Below are 23,061 nucleotides of genomic sequence, written 5' to 3' on the forward strand. Positions count from 1 at the left end.
GGGCAGGGGCTGGGCACTGTGTGCTGCTGCAGTCTCCTCAACAGGGAGCAGACTTTAAAATCTCTGAGCCCCAGAGGAAAGGCATTTAATCGATTAACCGAATAATCGATTATTCAAACGAAATTCAAATCAAATTCCAATAACCAAGGTTGCGCTGTATATAGCTGACTACATGGGTGATTACTGGTGGTTAATCATTAAAAGAAGAGGGGAAAAATGAAACAAAATGTAACGGTGATTTTGGGGGTTGGAAAGTCACTCAGTTGAGTGTGACGGCACTTCTAACTATAAAAGAAAATAATAATTTAAAAAATAAAGTCGACCCAGAGGGCTCTTGTGGCATGGTGGGAGTGTTCCTCTGAGCCAGGGAGACTATTACAAAATAAAACACCTTGGCCATAATCAGCAGGAACCCTCACAGAGGTGATTATTTTAAACAGACAAGCCACTGAGAACAAAATCCCTGCAGTGACTCTTCAACAGAAGAAATGCTCGCCTGATTATTATATGGTCCTCAGCCAGAACTGGAAAGCAATGGGAATAGATACACTGGGAATGTCATGCAGGTGGACTCATCAACACAGGTGCGAGGGGGAGCCTCCTGACTCAGAGCAGGGCGGAGGGGTTGTAAGTGATTTGAGAGATTTGTTCAGTTGTATTTTTTCTTTAAGAGGGGTATTGTTAATCTCTTGCCAAGCTGTCTGTACCATGGAAAGCGAAGTAAAAGTTTTTTAAAAAGTTAACTAAAAGAAGCATGAGTGGGTAGAGTCAGGCTCTCACAAATCCAGGGCTTTATTTTTGCTTTCTGTTGAAGATGTTGGGGTTTCTAGAGTTTAAGCTGCTAGACTGATTGATTGAGTGTTGTCACATGTACCAAGATGCAGTGAAATGTTGTTTTGCATACTATTCAGGCAGATTGCACCATACAAAGTGGATCAGGTTGGCAGAACAGAATGCAGAATGCAGTGTTACAGCTGCAGAGAAGGTGCTGAGAGACATAGGAGAGGTCCGTTCTAGAGTCTGATAACAGCAAGAAAGAAACTGTTTTTGAACTTGTTCACACGTGTATTCAAACTCTCATATTTTCTGGCTGATGGAAGAGGGTGGAAGAGAGTATAACTCGGGAGGGAGAGCTCTTTGATTATGTTGGTTGCTTTCCTGAGGCAGTGGGAAGTATAGACGGACTCAATGGCTGGCTTGCATAATGGACTGGCCTGTATTCATGACTCTCTGTAGTTTCTTGTGGTCTTGGGTACAGTAGTTGCCATACCACACTGTGATGCATCCAGATGGAATGCTTTCTATGATGTATCAATAAAAATTGGTAAGTCTTTGTGAACATGCCAAATTTTCTTAGCCTCCTGAGAAAGTAGAGACTTTGTTGTGCTTTCTTGATAGTCTTGTTGACATGGGTGATCTTAACTCTCAGAAATTTGATGCTCTCAACCATCTCAACCTCACCACCATTGATGCCCTCCAACTATTTCCTGAAGTCAATGAACAGCTCCTTTATTTTTCTGACTTTGGAGAGATTATTGCCTTTACACCAAGCCGCTAAGCACTTGATCTCTTTCTTGTGTTCTGTCTTGTTATTGTTTGAGATCCAACCCAGAAAGATGGCGTCATCAGCAAAATTGTATATGGTGTTGGGGCAGAATTTGGCCACACAATCGTGACTGTATAAGGCGTAGAGCGGGGGGCTGAGTACATTGCCTTGCAATGCACCAGTGCTGAGGATTATGGTGGAGAAGGTGTTGTCGCCTATTCTTACTGATTGCAGTCCTTGGGTCAGGAAGTCAAGGATCAGTTTCAGAGGGGGGAAACCAAGACCTAGGTCTCAGAGTCTGGAGATCAGTTTTATTGGAATTATGGTGTTAAAAGCAGAATGGTATTCAACTCTCTCCCCTGCTACAAAAAGCTCGAGCTTTCTCTCTGCTGCGAGATTAATTGTTTTGGTGTTCCTTTCTCCTGGACGGAAGAAGCAAGTGATCAAATCTGCTTTGCTGAATTGGCCAGGGGTGTGTTTATAGGATTCTGCTTTATTGAAATAGTTGAGTAGTCGTTAAATAATATTATTTTATTAAATGTTTTGCCAATTCTTTATTTTTGTTTGTATTTTAACTGTGGTATAAGAACAGAGTATGTTTTGCTTAAAGCCCAGCAATTTGACTAATCCATTCATGCCTAGAATGCAGCAACTTAGACTTGCCTTTAATAAGATAAAAGGTCATGGTCTAGGATATCTCCTTGGATGTATTTTGAGGGGGTTTGTTCTGGTCCATAACATATGATAATCCCTACATGGTTCATCGGAGTTATTAATTAACCTCCCATGGAGCTTACTGAGTATGTGTTTCCTTTGTAACAGGCAATGGCCTGCCCAGCTGAGCCCTTTACAAAACAGACCCTGGGGAGAACTCTTGTGTCACAATGGTAACACCCCTGCCTGTGAGCTAGGAGACCCATGTTTAAATCCCACCTGCTCCAAGTATAATAGCATCTTTGAAGAATTGATTAGAAAATATTTATAAAGCAGAAGTAAGGACCCTTGTTTCAGTGCTGGTGTCCCCATCTCTGGGCTGTGGAGGCCTGGGTTCAAGTCCCACCTGCTCCAGTGGTGTGTCATAACATCTCTGCAAGTTGGATTAAAAAAAAACAAAAAATAAAAAACACACCTAGAATTTTAAAAAAGCAGATTCCAAATGATGTGACTTTACCTTCCTTTGGTTTCAAAACAATTCTGCAAAGTAGGAAAGGTCTGCAGAATGGTCTGTCCTGGGTTGGGACTAGCCTCTGTACACTAAGATTAATGGCTCTATTTTGGTATTCAACAGTAAATTACGCTTTTTCCAGTTGGGTTGGTAATGACAGCGCACTTATTTCAGATGAAAAGCGAATGAACCAGAGATGATACAAGGAAATTTTTTCACCCTGAATTGTTGTGATTTGGAATAAACTGCCTGAAAGGATGATGGATATTGAAAAACTTCCAAATTACAGTTTTAGAAGAAATGGAGAAATATTTGAAGGCAATTGCTGACATTTCTGTTACCATCCATTCTCTGAGCTTTTGCATTACTCCAACTCAGTCTGAAAGTAAGTGTTGAAATGAGAGAGAGAGAGAAGATGGACAAGCACGTGATATACAATCACCAGACATCCCAAACTGCTGCTTGGCACCTTGGTGCTTGGTACTTAAACCAAATGGAGTTTTAAACAGAAGAACAAATTTAATAAACAGAAGAAATGATCTGATGATTAGAGAACACCAATAAGTTTAGCTTCAGAGGAAGCCTTGAACAACAATAATTTAGGAAATAATGGTTCTTTCAGTGGCTAAGATTTTCCTGGAATTGAAAGAACTCACTTGAGATGGTTCACTGAAGGTGAGTAAGGCAAAGCTTTTAGAATTGGCAGATAGGCTGAAGTTGGAGTTGTATTCATCCATGAGGAAACGGGAGATAATGCTAGCAATAGGTCAGCATTCACAATTGCCAGGAATGCAATCGGAATATTTGGAAATGGCTAAAATTCAACTGAATTCAAATGAAGCAGTTTGAATTAGAAGCAATGGCAAGGAAAAATGAGAGACAAAGCAAAAGAGATAGAGATAACTGCAATGAAACAAAGAGCAAAATAATTAAAATAGTTTGAATATGGAAATGAAACAGTTTGAGTTATGATTGAAAGCAGAAGAAAAAGAAACAGAAAGAATAACCCCAGGAGCAGGAAGGATTAAAGAGAGATTTTGAACTTCAGAAGTTGGCAATGGAAAGTGCAAGTTAACTTAAAATGGTGCAGATGAAGTTAAAAAGTGAGAGTAGTGATTAGAACAATGATGACGAGCTAACCTGTCGTAGCCGAAGGCCTAGTGGAGATCTGTTTAAATACATCCAACCCATTACCTGAGTTCAACAAAAAGGACATAGAAGTCTCTGTCATTTCATTTGAGAAAGTGGCTAACCAAAGGAAATGGCCACTGGCCACGTGGGTATGTTGGGTGAGGAGTGGGGGAACCCAGGGAGATAGTGAGGAAAGAGATCAGTCTGAGACTGGTACAATTGGGAAAAGGAGTAAGTCAAACAGTCAGAGCAAGCAGGGACAAAGCCACAGAAGAGACATAACAGGTAAGGCAGATAAACTGAGGACATGACTGGGAACATGGGTTTGGGATATCAGAGTAATTACAGAGACATGGCTCAGGGATGGACAGGACTGGCAGCTTTGTGTTCCAGGGTAAAGGGACGGCTGGAAAATGGGAAACCTTCAAAAATGAAATAACAAGTGTCCAGGGACAGCATGTTACTATTAGGATGAAGGGCAAGGCTGGTACTTAAAGAGAGTGCTGGATGACCAGAGAAATTGAGGTTTTGGTCAAGAGAAAGAAGGAAGTATATGTTAGAAATATACAGCAGAGATGGACTGAATCCCTATAAGAGTATAACGGCAGTAGGAGTATCCTTAAGATGGAAATCAGGAGGGTTAAAAGGGGATGTGAGGTAGCTTTGACAAATAGGGTTAAGGAGAATCCAAAGGGATTTTATAAATACATTAAGGTCAAAGAGGTAACTAGGGAGAGAACAGGGCCCCTTAAAGATCAGCAAGTCTGCCTCTGTGTTGAACTGTAGGAGATGGGTGAGATGCTAACTATTTTGCATTAGAGCTTACTATGGAGAAGGAGACAGCATGGGCAATATAGAACGTGGGAAATAAATAACGATGTATTGAAAAATGTCCAGTGCTGGACACATTACAAAGCATAAAGGTGGATAAATTATTGGTATCTAATCAGGTGTACCCTAGAACTCTGTGGGAAACCAGGGAAGTGACTAATGGACACCTTGCTGAGACAGTTACATCATCAATAGCCACCAAAGTGGCAGAAGACTGGAGGTTGGCTAACGTAGTGCCATGATTTAAGAAAGGCAGTAAGGAAAAGGCAGGGAAGTATAAACTGGCAAGACTGATATTGGTGATGGGCAAGTTTATTGGACAGAGTCTTGAGGGAAAGGATTTACATGTATTTTGAAAGGCAAGGACTGATTAGGATTAGTCAACATGGCTCTGTATGTGGGAAATTGTGTCTCACTAACCTGATAGAGTTTTTTGAAGAAGTTACAAAGAGGATTGATGAGGGCAGAATGGTGGACATGATCTACATCGACTTCAGTAAGGCATTCGACAAGGTTCCACCTGGTAGACTGGTTTTCAAGGTTATATCACATGGAATACAGAGAGAACTAGCCATTTGGATACAGAAGTGGCTCGAAGGTAGAAAACAGAGGGTGTTGGTGGAGGGTTGCTTTTCAGACCGGAGGCCTACGACTAGTGGTGTGTCACAAGAATCAGTGCTGGGTCCTACTGCTTTTTGTCATTTATATAGATGATTTGGTTGTGAACATAAGAGGTATGGTTAGTAAGTTTGTAGATGACACCAAAAGTGCAAGGTAAAAAGGAGACATGAGACAGCTTTGGCAAATAGGGTTAAGGAGACTCCAAAGAGATTTTGTAACTATATTAAGGATAAAAGGGTAACTAGGGAGAGAATAAGGCCTCATAACTATCAGCAAGTCTGCCTGTCTGTTTAACCGCAGGAGATGGGTGAGATACTAACTTGAGTATTTTGCATCAGAGTTTACTATGGAGAAGGATATGGAAGATATAGAATGTTGGGGAATAGTGAAGCAGGCTACCTCACAGTACGACGGGACCTTGATCAATGAGCCAATGGGCCAAGGAGTGGCAAATGGAATTTAATTTAGATAAATGTGAATTGCTGTATTTTGAAAAGGCAAAACAGGGCAGTATTTACACACTTAATGGTAAGGTCCTGGGGAGTGTTCCTGAACAAAGAGACCTTGGAATGCAGTTTCATAGCTCCTTGAAAGTAAGAGTCTCAGACAGATAGGATAATGAAGGCGGCATTTGATATGCTTGCCTTTATTGATCAGTGCATAGACAATAAGAGTTGGAAGGTCATTTTACGGCTTTACAGGACATTGGTTAGGCACTTTTAGAGTAGTGTGTGCAATTCTAGTCTCCCTCCTATAGGAAGGATCTTGTCAAATTTGAAAGAGTTTAAAAAAAATTTACAAGGATATCGCCAGGGTTGGAGGGCTTGAGTTATTGGGGTAGGCTGAATAGGCTGGGGCTGTTTTTTTCTGCAGCGTCGGAGGCTGAGGGGTGACCTTATAGAGGTTTATAAAATCGTGAGGGGTACGGGTAGGGTAAATAGACAGGATGCTTTTCCTTTGTTAGCAGCAGAATGGTAAATGATTATGAGTTAGTTCTTAAATCAACGTTTGGCTTCCAACATTAATCCGAGAGGGATAGGAATTGGAGAAAAGAGAGATCTTCAGGTGGCAAGGGAAAAGGAGATCTCATTGAAGATAGTTTACCACAGGCTAAAAAGGAAACGCATGACTGGGGCGGGGCAGGGGCAGGGGCGGGGGGTGGTGGTGTGGAATAGAAGTATTAAACCTCAGGTGCTTTCACTTCAAAAAGGTTTGAAACATGAAGTTGCAATGTTGGCGATTTAGAAAAAAAATTAGGAAGACAGAGGTGGTAAAACTGGATAAGCCAATGGGGTTCATTCAAGTGGTACAGGAGACTGCAGATGAAGCAAAAAAGTCTGGTCAACAGTTGGTCGAGACGAAAGTGCGAGATCTCTTTAAAGAATTTACTGTGTGGGTAAGGTTTACTAATGTGTACCAGGAGGAGTAGGTAGAGAAATTAAAATTTTAGGAGATACGGGAACATGTCAATCTTGATGGTGAGAGATGAGGAGACATGCAGTTCAGAAGGAGTATTGCCAAAAAGATGGTGATATGTGGAATTCATGGTGCAAAGAGTACTGTTCCATGATATAAGGTGAAAAAGAGTGAATTGATGGTGGGAGTGATAGAGAAACTCTCTTCTGGAAATACAATTTATCCGTGATAATGACAGCTAGATCACAGGTGGCAGTGACGTCTACAGTAGTCGAAAAGTCAATGGAAAGTCAGACGACTAAGGTGTTACAGGAAGTATATCTTGGGATTTCTCCTGACTGTGTGGTAACAAGGTCACAAAGCCACAGTTAAAACAGGAGGAGAAATCAAAGAGTAAAGGTAAGGAAAGTGAAGCTCAATTATCAAAAACTATTTTGATTGAATGGTTGAGAACAAACAAGGACTGGTGAAGGAGAAAGTGGATATATTTAGTTCAGAGAAGTTAGAGGAATTATAACAGAAATATGGAAAGATAAAAGCAGTTGTATCAAAAAGCAAATACAGAACATGAATCAGAGTGTATCCCAGAATGTTATAATGTTAAAACTGAAGTCAGGACAGGCAAACAGAGACCATCACACATTCAAGTTGCATGACCAGCAAGTTATAGAAAGTGGTTAAGGTAGCATTTGCATTGCCAGTAGGAGGTAATTTCAGTCTAAGAAAAACTCAAGCCAAAATACAAAAACATTTTGATTAGCCTGGGCTGTATAAAGATGTGGCTGGACATCTCATACATGTGAGAAATCTCTAGGCAGTGATAAAATTAGCACGCTTAATAGTTCACTCCTTCTACACCTGACTGTGTTTTACAATTGGAAGATTTCTCTAAACAATGTATGGACTACAATGGTGTCCTCAGGCAAGGCACAGGGTGGTGGGGTCTGCCTCCTAATCAACACCTCCTGGTGCTCAGATGTGGTGACCCTTACGAGTTACTGCTTCTCTGACCTAGAATATCTAACACTGACTTGCCATCCCTACTACCTGCTGTGCAAGTTCACCTCCACAATCTTGACAGCAGACTACAGAGGAACTTTGATTATCCGAATATCAATTATCTGAATTTTGGATTATTCGAAGATCTGAAGGTCCCGATAGAAACATTACATCAAAGAGGTGCTACCAACACTGATCGTGTTTTTTGTTTACAATGTTTAAAAGTGAATTCCAGTTACTGAAATGCTGCCAAAAACAGTCCTGGACATCGATGGGAGCCCAGGCAACATCTCCAAATGATTAACCCCTTGACCTCTCTCTCTCCCCACACTTTCCCTGGAGTTCTACACAGGGGTGTACCCTAAACCCCCCTTCTCCAGATAATCTCTCCAGCATTGTCCTGTACAGGGCAAAGGTGGAACTTGTCAAAAGGTTGCAGTAAAAATTTGCGTGTGTGTGCACACGCCTTCGCTATTTTGAGACTCATCCCCCAAAGGCAGCAGCAATCTTGTTATTAGTGTCCAGTATGGCTGCCGTCTCCATTCCGGGGATAGCAGGGTGGTGATGGTGGGGGGCAGGGCAGGGGCGGGGCCACGGCGGTGTGCAGTTACCCCGTCTACTGAACAGGCAGTGGACCGAGCAAGTGCTCACTCTGTCCATCCCATTGAACTGATGATGGGGGGAACGGGCGGAGGCTTCAGCAATGTTTCAGGTTTCTTTCACACAAGTGTGTATCTGCTCAGAAACAAACCCTGAGACAGAGAGAGGGAGCAAGGCAGGCAGAGCAAGGAAAAAGAAAACTTCAGAAAACTCCAAGTCCCAGAGGAGAGACATTGAATCAGTTACCTGAATAATCAATTATCCAAACAAAATACTGCCCGCCCATCTCGTTCGGATAATCGAGGTTCCTCTATACATCCTAACCCATGCAAAAGTGAAGACTGCACTTGATAAAATATACACTGTTACAAATAGATTTGAGACAAAATACTGAAGTCTTGTTAATTGCAACAGATGACTTCGACCAGGCTAACCTCAAAAGTGTGCTACCAGGATATCACCAACATGTGGAGTTCCGCAGGGATCAGTTCTGGGTCCTTTGCTGTTTGTAATTTTTATTAATGACTTGGAACAGGGAGTCTAAGGGTGGGTCAGTAAATTTGCAGATGATACGAAGATTGGTGGAGTTGTGGATAGTCTAGCAGATGCAACTATAATATTACCAGCGACTACAAAGAAAGTAAACCAGAACTCTGCTTTCATTTCATGTGAGAAACATAATTTCTCTCTAGAGGCCCGTGGATTGCAACAACATTTACTGCCTGCTTATCTATGATTCAAAGCCCTATTTCTGGCAAGCAGATGCTCTGAGAAGTAATGGAATTACAGTCAATATAGTACACATGCATCTCTGATCCCCAATTTCTCACACTCCCTTCCACACTCAGTGAAGATGATGAACTTGATGAAGACTTGAAGTTTGCCATCCAGCCTTTGAAACCCCACCCAGATGGTCACATGTGAACCTGGGTGGTAAAAGCTAACAGAGGGTATAACAGAGTGTTACAAGGGGACATAAATTTAAGGTGAAGGGTGGAAGGTATAGGGGGGGATGTCAGGGGTAGGTTCTTTACCCAGAGAGTGGTGGGGGCATGGAATGCGCTGTCTGTGGGAGTGGCAGAGTCAGAATCATTGGCGACCTTTAAGCAGCAATTGGATAGGTACATGGATGGGTGCTTAAGCTAGGACAAATGTTCGGCACAACATCGTGGGCCGAAGGGCCTGTTCTGTGCTGTATTGTTCTATGTCTCCTGATCCACCAGAGGCCCCGAATAACCTTGACCATTGCAATGCAACCAAAGATGCTGAACGTTCCATCCCTCATTTGCATTTCGGAAAATCAGATAATAACTCTGTGCTCCTCCTCCCAGCTTACATACAGGAATTGAAGCATGAGAACCCAGTACAGAAAACAGCGCAGTGTTGGTCTGAGGCTGGAAGGGTGTCTATGGGACTGCTTAGAATCAGTGGGCTGGGTCATATTCAACAACTCAGCGGCCAACCTGAATGGATATACCATTACTTCACAAACTTGATTAGTGTGTAGAAGACTGTGTGCTGAAGAAATTCATCTGAATGCTCCCCAACTGGAAAGCATGAATTATCCATTCTCTACTGAAGTCCAGGTATGTGACGTTCAAGTCAGATGACCCTGACCTTTACAGGAAATCTAGATATAACCTCCATTACGCTGTTGGAGACGCAAAGAGGCAATATCACATGAAGCTAAAGACCCAAACTAATCACACAGACACCAATCCATTTGTGACAAGGCCTTCATGACAAAATGGGCCACAAAGCGATATAGAACAGAATAGTGGACAAAACTATACCCCTCCCTAGTGTGTTTAATGCATTTTGCACTCATTTCGAACAGTAGGTCAGTGACGCAATATCACCTGCCTAGAGAGTCTCAGATGCATTTGTTCCCTCAGTCACAGTTGTGGACATTAGATCGGCCTTCTTCAATGTGAATCCATGGAAAACAACTGCTCCAGATAGAGTCCTGGCCATGCAGTCAAATCCTGCCCAAATCAGTTGGCAGGAGTATTCACTGACATCTTTAATGTCTCCTTACTACAACCTGAAGTCTCACCTGCTTCAAGACAACCATCATCCTGGTACTAAAAAGAAGTCATGCAGTGTGCCTCAGTCACAATTGCCTGTTGGGCTCTGACCTCCATAACTATGGAGTGCTTTGGGAGGTTAGTCATGGCTCATATCAACTCCTGTCTCCAAACCTGCCTTGATATCTTCCAATTTGCCTTCTGTCACAGCAGGTACATGGCATATGCCATCTCTCTGGCCCTACACTCATCCCTAGATAACAAGGAAACCTACATCAGGCTCCTACTAATTGGCTCCAGCTCCAGCTTCAACTCGAAGTCCAACCAAACTAATCTCCAAACTCCGAAGTCTCCTCTGGATCCTCTGCAACTGGATCCTTGACTTCCTGACCCACAGACCGCAGTGAGGATAGGCAACAGCACCTCCCCCATGACAATCCTCAATACCAGTGTCAAGCAAGCCTGTTTACTCAGCCCCTTACTCAACTACCAGTCATGAGTTTACAGTAAGGCCAAATTCCGTCCTAACTCCATTTATAATATCACTGCTGACACTACCATTGTAGGCCAGATTTCAAACAACATCGATATAGAATACAGGAAAGAGATTGAGTGCTTGGTGGTGTGGTTTGAAGATAACAATCTCTCCCTCAACATCAGCAAGACGAAAGAGCTGGGCATTGACTTCAGAAAGCTGAGTGGATGGCATGTCCTTGTCAACAACAATGTAGCCAAGGTGGAGATGGTTGAGAGCATCAAGTTCCTGAAAGTGATGGTCACCAACAATCTGTCCTGGTCCACCCATGTTGATGCGACGGTCAAGAAAGCACAACAATGCCTCTACCTCCTCAGGAGGCTAAGGAAATTCACCAAGTCCATAAAGACTCTTGCCAATTTTTACAGATGCACCAGAGAAAGCATTCCATCTGGATGCATCACAGCTTAGTACAGCAACTGCTCTGCTGAGGACCGAAAGAAACTACAAAAGTTGTGAACACAGCCCAGTGCATCATGTAAACCAACCTTCCATCCACTGACTCCATCTATACTTCTTGTTGCCATGGAAAGGCAGCCAACATTAAAGACCCCTCCCATCCCAGCCAACTGATTAAAGAACAGTTTCTTCCCTGCTGTTATGAGACTTCTGAATGGACCTCTCAATTTTAAATTTAATGTTGATCTCACTGTTTGTGAAGTTTCTCTGCAGTTGTAACATTGTATTCTTCGCTCTGTTCTATCACCTTATGCACTTTGTATGGTATGATCTGCCTGTACTGCATGCAAAACCAAACTATTCACTGTACCTAGGTGCAAGTGACACCAATAAATCAAATCAAACATAATACCCATTCCAGCATTTGAGAGACTTTTTACAAGAGCCTTAATTGATGACATAGGATCTCTCCCTAAAACAAAAAGTGTGAATCAAAATTTGTTGATCAAAATGGATGTGTCTACTGGGTCTCCTAAGGTAATTCCATGAAATATCAAGGCTAAAAGGATTATAGAAGAGTCACTCAATTTTGTTTTAAACTAAATACGGACTACCTAAAGAGATACAATCAGACCAAGGATCAAATTTTACGTCAAAGTTAATCAAGGAAATTATGGACAGATTTAAATTAACTGAATCGTTGGCAGCATCAGAATGGTGGCATTAAACTTAAAAGACCATGTAAAGGGCCGACAGTGAAAAGAATCCAAAGGACTGAGATAAAGGAATTCCATTTGTATTTTTTGCAATTAGAGATGCAGCTAATTAATCAACTACATTCAGACTATTTGAATTAATTTGAGCATGCAGTGAGAGGACCACTGAAATTAATTAAGGAGAAATTAGCAAATCAGCATTCAGAGACAACATAGATGGTGTGTCAAATGTTCAGGAGAGATTAAATATAGCAGGTGAGTTGGTTAAGCAGCATTTCAACCTCCCACGAGGAGGTTGAACAGTTCATCCACTACACTAACACCTTCCACCCCGACCTCAAATTCACCTGGACAGTCTCGGACTCCTCCCTCCCCTTCCTAGACCTTTCTGTTTCTATCTCAGGCGACCGAATCAACACGGACATCTACTACAAACCAACCGACTCCCACAGCTACCTGGACTACACCTCCTCCCATCCTGCCCCCTGTAAAAACGCCATCCCATTCTCCCAATTCCTTCGTCTCCGCCGCATCTGCTCCCAGGAGGACCAGTCCAAAATAAGGACAACACAGATGGCCTCCTTCTGCAAGGACCGCAATTTCCCCCCAGAGCTGGGCTGAGAGGTGGCAAATGGAGTTTAATGCGGACAAGTGTGAGGTGATTCACTTTGGTTGGAGTAACCGGAATGCAAAGTACTGGGCTAATGGTAAGATTCTTGGTAGTATAGATGAGCAGAGAGATCGCGGTGTCCATGTGCACAGATCCTTGGAAGTTGCCACCCAGGTTGACAGGGTTGTTAAAGAGGCATACACAGTGTTTTAGCTTTTATGAATAGAGGGATCGAGTTCCGGAACTAGGAGGTTATGCTATAACTGTACAAAACTATGGTACGGCTGATCTTGGAGTATTGTGTACAGTTCTGGTCACCGCATTATAAGAAGGATGTGGAAGCTTTGGAAAGGGTGCTGAGGAGATTTACTAGGATGTTAGCTGGTATGGAGGGAAGGTCTTACGAGGAAAGGCTGAGGGACTTGAGGCTGTTTTCGTTGGAGAGAAGAAGGTTGAGAGGTGACTTAGAGACAAAAGATAATCAGAGGGTTAGATAGGGTGGACAGGGAGAGCCTTTTTCCAAGTATGGTGACAGCGAGCACGAAGGGGCATAGCTTTAAATTGAGGGGTGATAGATATAGGACAGATGTCAGAGGTAGTTTCTTTACTCAGAGAGTAGTAAGGGTATGGAATGCTTTTCCTGCAACGGTAGTAGATTCGCCAACTTTAAGTACATTTAAGTCGTCATTAGACAAGCATACGGACATACATGGATTAGTGTAGGTTAGATGGGCTTCAGATTGGTATGACAGGTCGGCGCAACATCGAGGGCCGAAGGGCCTGTATTGCGCTGTAACATTCTATGTTCTTGCAGATGGATACTGTCACCTTGGTGCCAAGGTATCTGCTCCAGGCAGTGTGTACTTCTTACAGAATAATGATGGACCAAACAAATTAATATGGCACATAGCACCTTACACTTACTTTTAAATAAATTTGAAAGTTATGGTCTAAGTCATCTCCTTACTATATTTGGGGGTAGGGTTTGGTCTGGTCCAAAACAATAGGGAGGTTTATATTTAATCGAATCAGGGTACATTCATCATTTAACCTAGAATTATGTTATTCTGTTTAATTGCAATCAATGTAAAATTCCGGTTTCAAATGGACTTATTCTTTGTCTTAAACTGACAAGTAAAGCCGTTATGGTTATTATAAAGCAGTACTGCAAAGGTGCTGTCAACAGTGAATGGTCAAATCCGAGAAGCACAGTGCCCTTACATAATTTTTAAAAAGCTTCGAACATCTGGAATCATAAATACAGAAATTATTACTAAAAATAAAGGTTTTTTTGCAGCTTTTCATCTTGTACTTATCAGGGCAATTCACTAGAATATCATTTCAAGAGGCAATATTTATGCCACGTGGAGTTCAAACCTGATTGGTTGGACTTTCAAAAGGAGATAGACTCGCCAGGGTGAGTGGTACCAGATGATGGATACTAATTATTCTGTTATGATTCAATGTTTCACTGCATTGAAAAGGTTACACCAAAAATGATTGCATTGAACTGGCAAGTAAGCCGCTGCAATGCACTATCTGTAAATCCAGTTTTACATAAACAATCACCAATATCAGCATTTGCATCAATTGGTCCTTACCTTAACAACAGATTCTCTACTGCGCTTGGAACTTAATGCCTCATACAAAGGTTGTGCTGTTACTGCATCCTGGAAGAGAGGCCAGAGTGAAAAAAATCAAAAACATGGATGCTAGAAATCTCAAACAAAAATAGGAAGTACTCAAGTAACTCAGCAAGTCTGACAGCACCTGGAGAAAGAAAAACAAAATTAGCATTTTGGGTTCTGTGACCCTTCGTCAGAACTAAATGCAATTGGAAACGTATATTTTTGATGCTGAAGACATGTGCTGAGTTGAAAACCAGTTCCTGTTCACATCCTACATAGAACATTACAGTGCAGTACAGGCCATTCGGCCCTCAATGTTGTGCTGACCTGTGAAACCAATCTGAAGCCATCTAACCAACACTATTCCATTTTCATCCATATGTCTATCCATTGACCATTTAAAGTTGGCGAGTCTACTACTGTTGCAGGCATTGCGTTCCACGCACCTACTACTCTCTGAGGAAAGAAAGATCTATCACCCCTCAATTTAAAACTATATCGCCTCATGCTAATCATCACCATCTGAGGAAAAACGGCTCTCACTGTCCACCCTTTCTAACCCTCTGATTATATGTCTCAATTAAGTCACCTCTCAACGTTCTTCTCTATAATGAAAACAGCCTCAAATCCTTCACCCTTTCCTCTTAAGACCTTCCCTCCATACCAGGCAACATCCTAGTAAATCTCCTCTGAACCCTTTCCAAAGCTTCCACATCCTTCTTATAATGCAGTGACCAGAACTGTATGCAATACTCCAAGTGCGACCGCACTAGAGTTTTGTACAGCTGCAACATGACCTCATGGCTTCGAAACTCAATCCCTCCACCAATAAAACCTAACACACCATATGCCTTATTAAACCTATCAACCTGGGTGGCAACTTTCAGGGATTTATGTACATGGACACCAAGATCTCTCTGCTCATCAACACAACCAAGAATCTTACCATTGCCCAGCACTCTTTATTCCTGTTGCTCCTTTCAAAGTGAATTACCTCACACTTTTCCGCATTAAATTCCATTTGCCACCTCTCAGCTCAGTTCTGCAACTTATCTATGTCCTTTTGTAACCTGCAACATCCTTCTGCACTATCCACAACTCTGTCGACCTTAGTGTCATCTGCAAATTTACTAACCCATCCTTCCACACCCTCATCCAGCTCATTTATAAAAATGACAAACAGCAGTGGACCCAAAACAGATCCTTGTGGTACACCACTAGTAACTGAATTCCAGGATGAACATTTCCAATCAATCACCACCTTAGGTCTTCTTTCAGCAAGCGAATTTCTGATCCAAACCGCCAAAACACCCTCAATCTCTTGCCTCTGTATTTTGTGCAATAGCCTGAAGTAAATATAACCAAATTGTGGTCAGTATCACCAAAGTGCTCACCTACCTCCAAATCTAACACCTGGCAGGGTTCATTACCCAGTACCAAATCTAATGTGGACTCTCCCCTTGTTGACCTGTTTACATACTGTTTCAGGAAATTCTCCTGCACACATTGGACAAAAACTGACCCATCTAAAGTACTTGAACTATGGTTTTCCCAGTCAATACCTGGAAAACTAAAGACCCCATAACAACTACCCTGTCACTCTCGCTCCTATTGAGAATCATCTTTGCAATCCTTTCCTCTACATCTCTGGAACTATTCGGAGGCCTATAGAAAACTCCTAATAGGGTGACCGCTCCTTTCCTGTTTCTAACCTCAGCCCATAATTCCTCAGTCGACGAGTCCTCAAATGTCCTTTTTGCAACCACAATACTGCTCTTGATGAACACTGCCACCCCTCCACCTTTTACCATCTTCCTTGTTCTTACTGAAATATATAAATTCCGGAACATTCAATAACCATTCCTGTCCCTGCTCTATCCAGGTCTCCAAAATGGCCACAACATCGAAATCTCAAGTTCATCAACCTTACTTCAGATGCTCCTGGCGTTGAAGTATACACACTTCAAACCAACTTCTTGCTGGTGCACTCTTGCTACCTTGAAACCTTATTTTGGACCTCATTACTCTCAACCTCCCGTATACTCATACAACAATTTAGACTCCCATCTCCCATTAATAAAAACCCAACTGGAGAGAATTAGCAAATTTCACTCCCCAGGATATCGGTACCCCTCTGGTTCAGGTGAAGACCATCCTGTTTGTAGAGGTTCCACCCACCGCAGAAAGAGCCCCAATTATCCAGGAATCCGAACCCCTCCCTCCTGCCTGTAGCCATGTGTCCAACTCCTCTCTTTATCTATTCCTCGCCTCGCTAGCGTGTGGCACAGGCAACAAATCAGAGATAACAACTCTGTTTGTCCTCGCTCTAAGCTTCCACCCTAGCTTCCTGAATTTCTGCCTTAAATCCCCATCTATGTCATTCGTGCTTATGTGGACCATGACTTGGAGCTGCTCTCCCTCCCCCTCAAGGATCTGGAAAATACAATCAAAGACTCACGAACCCTGGCACCTGGGAGGCAACACAATGAGTCTCTCTCGTTCCCACAGAACCTCCCATCTGTCCTCCAAATCTGGTGTCCCTAATGACTAATGCTCTGCTCCTCTTTTCTCTTCTGAACAACCAGGACTGTGCCAGAGACCTTAGCCCCATTGCTTACCCCTGGTAAGTCCCTCACCACTAACAGTATCCAAAACGGTATACTTATTGAGGGGAATGGTCACAGAGGATCCCTGCATTGCCTGCCGGTTCCCTGTCTGTCCCCTGACGGTAACCCATCTACTTTCTTCTTGTACCTGAGGTGTTACTCCCTCCCTGTAACTCCTCTCAATAACCCCCTCTGCCTCCCAGATGATCCGAAGTTCACCAAGTTCCAGTTCCCTAATGCGGTTTTCGAGGAGCTGGAGTTGGGTGCACTTCCCGCAGATGAAGTCAGCAGGGACACTAGTGGTGACCCTTACCTCCCACATTCTGCAGGAGGAACATTCAACTGCCCTCACCTCTACTCTCCCTGCCTTTATCTTCAGCAAACCTTTTACTGGCCTCTCCTTGTATTATCTCTTGGCATCATCGCCATATATTCTATTCACTCCTATCCACCTCTCCAAAGCCTCATCATTTGCAGAAATACCATGCTTTTGCAGCTGCTTTTAGTTCTGATGATGGGTCATAGAACTCAAAACATTAATTTTGTTTTTCTCTCTACAGATGTTATCAGACCTGCTCAGTTTCTCTATAACTTTATTTTTGTTTCAGAGACAAGGGTAAAGCATAGATTGATTGATCATATGTTTAATTTTTGTAATTGACTACCATGGTGATCAGCCATTGAACATGGTCAAGAGTGTGGTGCTGGAAAAGCACAACCATCAGGCAGTATCTGAGGAGCAGGAGAAGCAATGTTTTGAGCATAAGCTTTTCATCAAGATGAAGGGCTTAAGCTCGAAATGTCGATTCTCCTGCTCCTCAGATGCTGCCTGACCAACTGGTGTTTTTCCAGCACCACAGTCTCGGCTCTGATTTCCAACATCTGCAGTCCTCACTTTCTCCTCGCCATTGAACGTATTTACACTATGCAGCAAACACTCTTTAACAAAAGAGAGACATTCTATAAAGAAGAGTGTACAAACATTTTAATACAATAGCAAAACAAAGCTTCAATTTGTTTCCATTAGCATCCTTTAATTATCGTCAATCCAAAAGGAATATCACCTTTTTCTCAACTCTTTAGTTTCTTACTTGATTGATAGTTTTCAGTTCTCCATCTTAAGACAGCTTCTATACAAACTCACAGCTTGGAGACTTCACAAATTAAAAACTTTTACTCGGGTGACAATTGTTCTTCTGAACCCAATCAGGTAAAATGAGTGGCTTCCTCGGCCATTTCAAATAAATGGTAGCTTAAATTTCTGATTGATGACTGAATTCAAATTTCACCACTTGCTGTGATAGGATTAGAATCCACGTGCCCACAGCACTGGCATAGGAACATGGATTACTAGTGCAGTGACAATACCTTTACACCACTGCCTCCCCTAATACTATACTTAACTTTCTTAGTGAGTCACAGATGAAAATGCCTTGCTATATCTTCTGAATTAAGATTAATGTCAAATGGCTTAGAGACCGGGAACAAACAAAGCAAACCATCCTCCTAATAACTGCTCAGAGATTTCTGTAGAAGCTAGGTAAAAAAGTAGTGAGTGCACTGTTAGACAGGCCACAGGCTGTGCTGTTCGCATAAACTGTCAAAACTGATTCAGGATTTTGAAAATAAATCATTCACAGGATGTGGGCATCACTGGCCAGGCCAGCATTTATTGCCCATCCCTAATGATCCCGTAGGCACGTAAGACTCAACCGCATTGCTGTGGGTCTGGAGTCATATATAGGCCAGAGCAGGTAAGGATAGCAGTTTCCAACCCTAAAGGACATTAGTGACCCAGATGGGGTTTTCCCAAAAAATCAACAAGGAGTCATGGTCATCATTAGACTCCCAATTCCAGATTTTTATTAAATTCAATGGAATTAATGGATTAGTGAAATATATTCTTCAATTGTAGTTGCTGTTGGAATGTTAAGGGCAAATAAAGAAAGAAAAAGGAATGATTACCTGAGTTTTGCAATTGAGGGCACTATAAATAGGGGACATGGATTGCATCCAACTCTCGTAAATCGCTCCTTGCTCCAGATCATTCTTTCTGGCTCTGTGGAAATAACAATTATTATTGGATTCAACTGCATCATCCTGATGGGAAGATTAGTTTGTGAAAGGGTAGTTAACTTGGAGGATTGGCTGGCAATGTTATTGAGAAATGTATCACTCTCAGCACAGTAGACAGTGTAAGAAGGAACAAACTGTTATCAGAGAGTGAGCATTTGAAAGTTCAGGAACTGATGAGTGTCCTAAGCAACAGTCAGGTCCTCCTCACAATTCTTCCAACTCAAAAATGTAACCAGTAAATCGGTGCTAACGTGCTATGAACTGCTTCCTGTTTAATGTAACAGCATTTTTACATTAGGCCAGCAAATGGTTTTCCTCTCTTGCACTAGACCAAGCAGATCCTAAATGTGCCTCACTTAGAGAGGACGGCAGCTGCAAAGCTACTACATGTTAAGGTGCAGTCTCAGTTTGACTGCACAAATAACGTGGTCTTATGTTTGTAGACAGCTTGCGCAGTATGATATATTCATAGATGGCATTTCATATCGTCAAGATACACCAAAGTATTTTGCAAAGACTTGAATATCGTTGTTATTGACCAGACCAAACCCCTTCAAAATAGATCAAAGAGATAGCCAAGACTCCAACTTTTATTCTAACGCAAGTGTAAGGCACTGTGTTCCAGATGTAATTTGACTTGGTCCACTACTGGGCTTTAAGAAAAACACACTATATTCTTACAACACAGTTAATATAGGTCTGCTCTGGGGTCGGTGATTCACCCTGACCAAACCTGTGCTGTACCATGCAGGAAGATCGCAGAGAGTCTCGCACTCCTCAGGGATACGATCACCTACATGTAGGACAGAGGGTTGGAAACCTGCCTAATCAGCCTGGACCAGGAGAAAGCCTTTGACGGGATATCACAAACGTATATGAGAAATGTTCTCTCCAAAATGGGCTTTGGGGAGGAAATCTGCAATTGGATCAGACTGATGTACACCAACATTATCAGTGCAGTCTCAATCAATGGGTGGGAATCAGATAGCTTCCCAGTCAGATCTGGAGTCAGGCAGGGCTGCCCTCTCTCTCCTGCCTTGTTTGTGTGCTGCATAAAGCCATTTTCTGAGTCCATCAGGAAGGATGCAAGTCTGAGAGGGGTGACTATTCCTGGCAGCGGGGGCCTGCAGGTTAAGGCCTCCCTGTACATGGATGACGTCGCCGTTTTCTGCTCGGATCCGCTGACCGTGCACAGACTCATGCGCATATGTGACCAGTTCGAACAGGCCTCGGGAGCCAAAGTAAACCGAGGCAAGAGCGAGGCCATGCTCTTCAGGAACTGGGCCGACCAATCCTTGATCCCCTTCACTGTCAGGACTGACCACCTGAAGGTGCTGGATATTTGGTTCGGAGGGGCTGGGGCATGAGCCAAGTCTTGGGATGAGCATATCAGTAAAGTGAGGCAGACACTGGGCAGATGGAAGCTACGTTCACTCTCCATTGTGGGTAAAAACCTGATCATCAAGTGTGAGGCATTGTCAGTGTTGTTATATGTGGCAGAGGTCTGGCCTTTTCCCAGAACCTGTGTCGCTGCAGTCACCCGGGCCATCTTCCAGTTTATATGGAGATCAAAGATGGACCAGGTCTGAAGGGACTCGATGTATAAAGATCTGGGCAACCGGGAAAAAATACACCCAATGCTGCCCTCACCCTGATGGCCACCTTTGTGTGTGGCTGCATCAAGTTGTGCGTGGATCCCCGGTACGCAAACACCAAGTGACACTACGTACTGAGGTTCTACCTGTCCCCGGTGTTGCGAAGGATGGGCCTGGCCTCACTGCCGCGGAACGCACCGAGTAGTTGGCTCGTTCCGTATCACCTGTCCTTCGTGGAGAAGTTTATGAAGAAAAATACCTTTGAACACAAGTCCATCAGGAAGTGGTCAGCACATATTGTCCTTGGGACCCTTCGGGAAAAGGAGAGGGCGGATCCTATCGAGCGGTTCCCTGAGCAGACTGTTCTGGAATGTGCCTATGCAGAAGAAGTCTGGAGAGGAATGCAGTGGTGTTTGTCGAGGTTCGCCCCGAGCAGCGCCGTGACGCGGGACTCGGTGCTCTATGGCCTGTTCCCCGGGACGCACACCGAGACGAACATCAACTGTGCCTGGAGGATCATCAACTTGGTGAAGGACGCTCTCTGGGCGGTCCGAAACCTGTTGATCTTCCAGCTGAAGGAGCTGACCCCGACTGAGTGTTGCAGACTGGCGGCACATTCCAAGGTCCAGGACGTGTTGAGGGACGCGCTGAAGCTTGGGGCAGCTACCGCCAAGGCACGATGGAGAAAGACCACCGTGTAACATCTGCCTGCCTAAGAGGAACAGGGGGCCCACCGAGTCATTTGGGCTCCACTGACGCCTCAGCAGAAGAGCTGGATAGTAAATGCACAGACTTGTATATAGGAAAAATAAATTTTGATGTCTGTATGTAAAGCAATATAATGTGTGCACAAGAATGGCTGACCAGTTGTATAGAGATCCAAATAATTTTATGAATAAAGTATATTTTTGAAATAAAAAAATATACAAACCAAAAAATATATAACTTACATAACTTTAACTCTCTTGAAATACTTAGTAAGATATTATTTAAGGGACTAATCATCAACTGTTCCTATATAGCAGCATCCCATAAACACACTCTTGGCAAAGGTAAGTTCAGCAAAATAGATTTTCCTCACGTGCTATTTCTTTTCTATTCCAAAAGAAAGGAACATTGAAAGCAACAATCTAGCAGCAGAGGGAGAACTTAAGATTTTTGTTACAGCAGAGAGAGAGCTGTATCTATCAGCTTCAACAGCCAGCTCCAAACCCCAACAGCCAGCTCCAAACCCCAACTGAAAGTAAAACTAAAACCCGGGTCTGTGAGAGCCTAACTGCACCAACTCATGCTTTTGCACCAACTCATGCTTCTTTTGTCTAATTTTTAAAAAAATCTTTAGTGAGCTCAAAACTATTTACCCAATGCATCTGAAGCAGACATTCCACCACTATTGTGATAACATCCCTCTACAAGAGTAACAACACAGAATAAATCTCTCTTAAAGGTGCAGGAGCATCACATATCTACAAAGAACAGTTATCTCACATTCATGTGGTGAATTTACAAAAGTTTTTTCCACACAGTACAAAAAGATCATGGGATAATTTCATGATGTCTCGAACAGCATCCAAGGAGACGGGTCAGGCAAGTGACAAATTCTGACTGCACTTGGTCACTTCCAATTTATTTTCAAATGTGCATATAAAGTTGCTACAGTCCTAGCAGACCACAGAGCTGCTCTCTCATTACAGAGAAACAACTGGTGGTGGTTTAACCTGAGGGTCTTCATCACTCAAGGGAGGAGGGAGACTGAGAAGGTAACCTCAGCTAATGTGGGAATTGAATTCACGGTTGACATCATTCTGTATCACAAACCGGCTGTCCAGTCTACTGAGCTAACCAACCAATCCGACACATGAAGGTGCAATTAAAGCCAATTTGTAAAAAATCTGAAAATCTAGCAATTTCTTTCTCTTCATCAGTATTTTTCCCCCATTTTTAAGGATTGTTAGGATTTTATCATTCTGTGTTTCAATGTATTTCAGAGATTTTACTGCTACTACACATGCTGCTAAGTGTTAATAAACGCAGCAAAAAATGAGTTGGGTGGGAGCTAAATTTGCACATTGCCCTGCAGCAGGTTAAAATGCAGAGAAAAAGTCAACAGCAGGTCACACCAAATAACTTCCCATGGCAGATTCCTACTTTGTAAGATATTTACATTCAATAAATAATTATATTAACACTCCTTGGAATTAAATTTTATGTTTAACATGAACTCAACAGTGCGTGGGAATTTTGTTATATTCAGTTCACATTTGTTCAGAGATGACATACAACAACTGGCAGAGTCTAATGGCATTTCAGGTCAGCTGCTTTCTTTGTTGAATTTCAAGGGAAGAAAGCGAGAGAATAACAGTCTGCTTAGAGAACTGGGGCTGGCAAGTGCAAATGAATGACGTGGAGATGGGTAGTGGCATTGGGTTGTGGTCCAAGGCATGGGGGAATCAAGCTGGAAGTGAGTGAGAGTGTAAAATAAAGTCAGTCTCAGCAAGACCTGAGCAGCCAAGAGGCCAGTGCTCTCCCCAGATATATAGACTGCAAAATCCACATTTGC

At 42.8% G+C, this 23,061-nt stretch overlaps 1 protein-coding gene across 2 annotated transcripts in view; it reads right to left on the reverse strand.

The window, feature by feature from the left end:
* The window catches only part of LOC122542640 (circularly permutated Ras protein 1-like), a 112,579-nt gene that overhangs the window by 1,852 nt on the left and 87,666 nt on the right, over positions 1-23,061 (reverse strand). For both annotated transcript variants that reach the window (XM_043680635.1, XM_043680633.1), the window contains exons 18-19: positions 18,796-18,889; positions 14,198-14,266 (exon numbers count right to left, since the gene is read on the reverse strand). In XM_043680635.1, the coding sequence (XP_043536570.1) occupies positions 14,198-14,266; positions 18,796-18,889 (163 nt within the window). The remainder of the gene's footprint in view (positions 1-14,197; positions 14,267-18,795; positions 18,890-23,061) is intronic.

The sequence above is a fragment of the Chiloscyllium plagiosum genome, chromosome 40, assembly GCF_004010195.1.
Source record: "Chiloscyllium plagiosum isolate BGI_BamShark_2017 chromosome 40, ASM401019v2, whole genome shotgun sequence".
Classification (NCBI taxonomy): Eukaryota; Metazoa; Chordata; class Chondrichthyes; order Orectolobiformes; family Hemiscylliidae; genus Chiloscyllium; species Chiloscyllium plagiosum.